The sequence below is a fragment of the Apaloderma vittatum genome, unplaced genomic scaffold, assembly GCF_000703405.1.
Source record: "Apaloderma vittatum isolate BGI_N311 unplaced genomic scaffold, ASM70340v1 scaffold25920, whole genome shotgun sequence".
In the NCBI taxonomy this organism is placed as follows: domain Eukaryota; kingdom Metazoa; phylum Chordata; class Aves; order Trogoniformes; family Trogonidae; genus Apaloderma; species Apaloderma vittatum.
Genome location: NW_009694326.1, coordinates 10,432 through 10,773, shown reverse-complemented (window position 1 = coordinate 10,773; position 342 = coordinate 10,432). Strand labels below are relative to the sequence as shown.

At 63.7% G+C, this 342-nt stretch overlaps 1 protein-coding gene across 1 annotated transcript in view; it reads left to right on the top strand.

Annotated features, from left to right (window-relative positions):
- The window catches only part of LOC104272391 (chromodomain-helicase-DNA-binding protein 5), a gene marked incomplete at both ends in the record, with an annotated part of 13,823 nt that overhangs the window by 3,257 nt on the left and 10,224 nt on the right, over positions 1-342 (top strand). The window contains one exon of the mRNA XM_009867374.1: positions 27-281. Coding sequence (XP_009865676.1) covers positions 27-281 — 255 coding nt within the window. The remainder of the gene's footprint in view (positions 1-26; positions 282-342) is intronic.

Sequence of the window (342 nt, the reverse complement as noted above, 5' to 3'; positions counted from 1 at the left end):
GGGGTTGGGGCGGGTGGGTGACGGAGCCTGCCAGTGTTACGCTGGTTGTTCATCCTCAGGAGAAGGAGGGCATCCAGTGGGAGCCAAAGGAGGAGGAAGAGGAGGAGGAAGAGGAAGGTGGCGAGGAGGAAGAGGACGACCACATGGAGTTCTGCCGGGTCTGTAAGGACGGAGGGGAGCTGCTGTGCTGCGACACCTGCCCGTCCTCCTACCACCTCCACTGCCTGAACCCGCCGCTGCCCGAGATACCCAACGGCGAATGGCTCTGCCCTCGCTGCACAGTGAGTGTTTCCAGCATTCCTCGTCCCGTCCCTGCTCCTGCAGCCGCCCTCTGCCATGCCT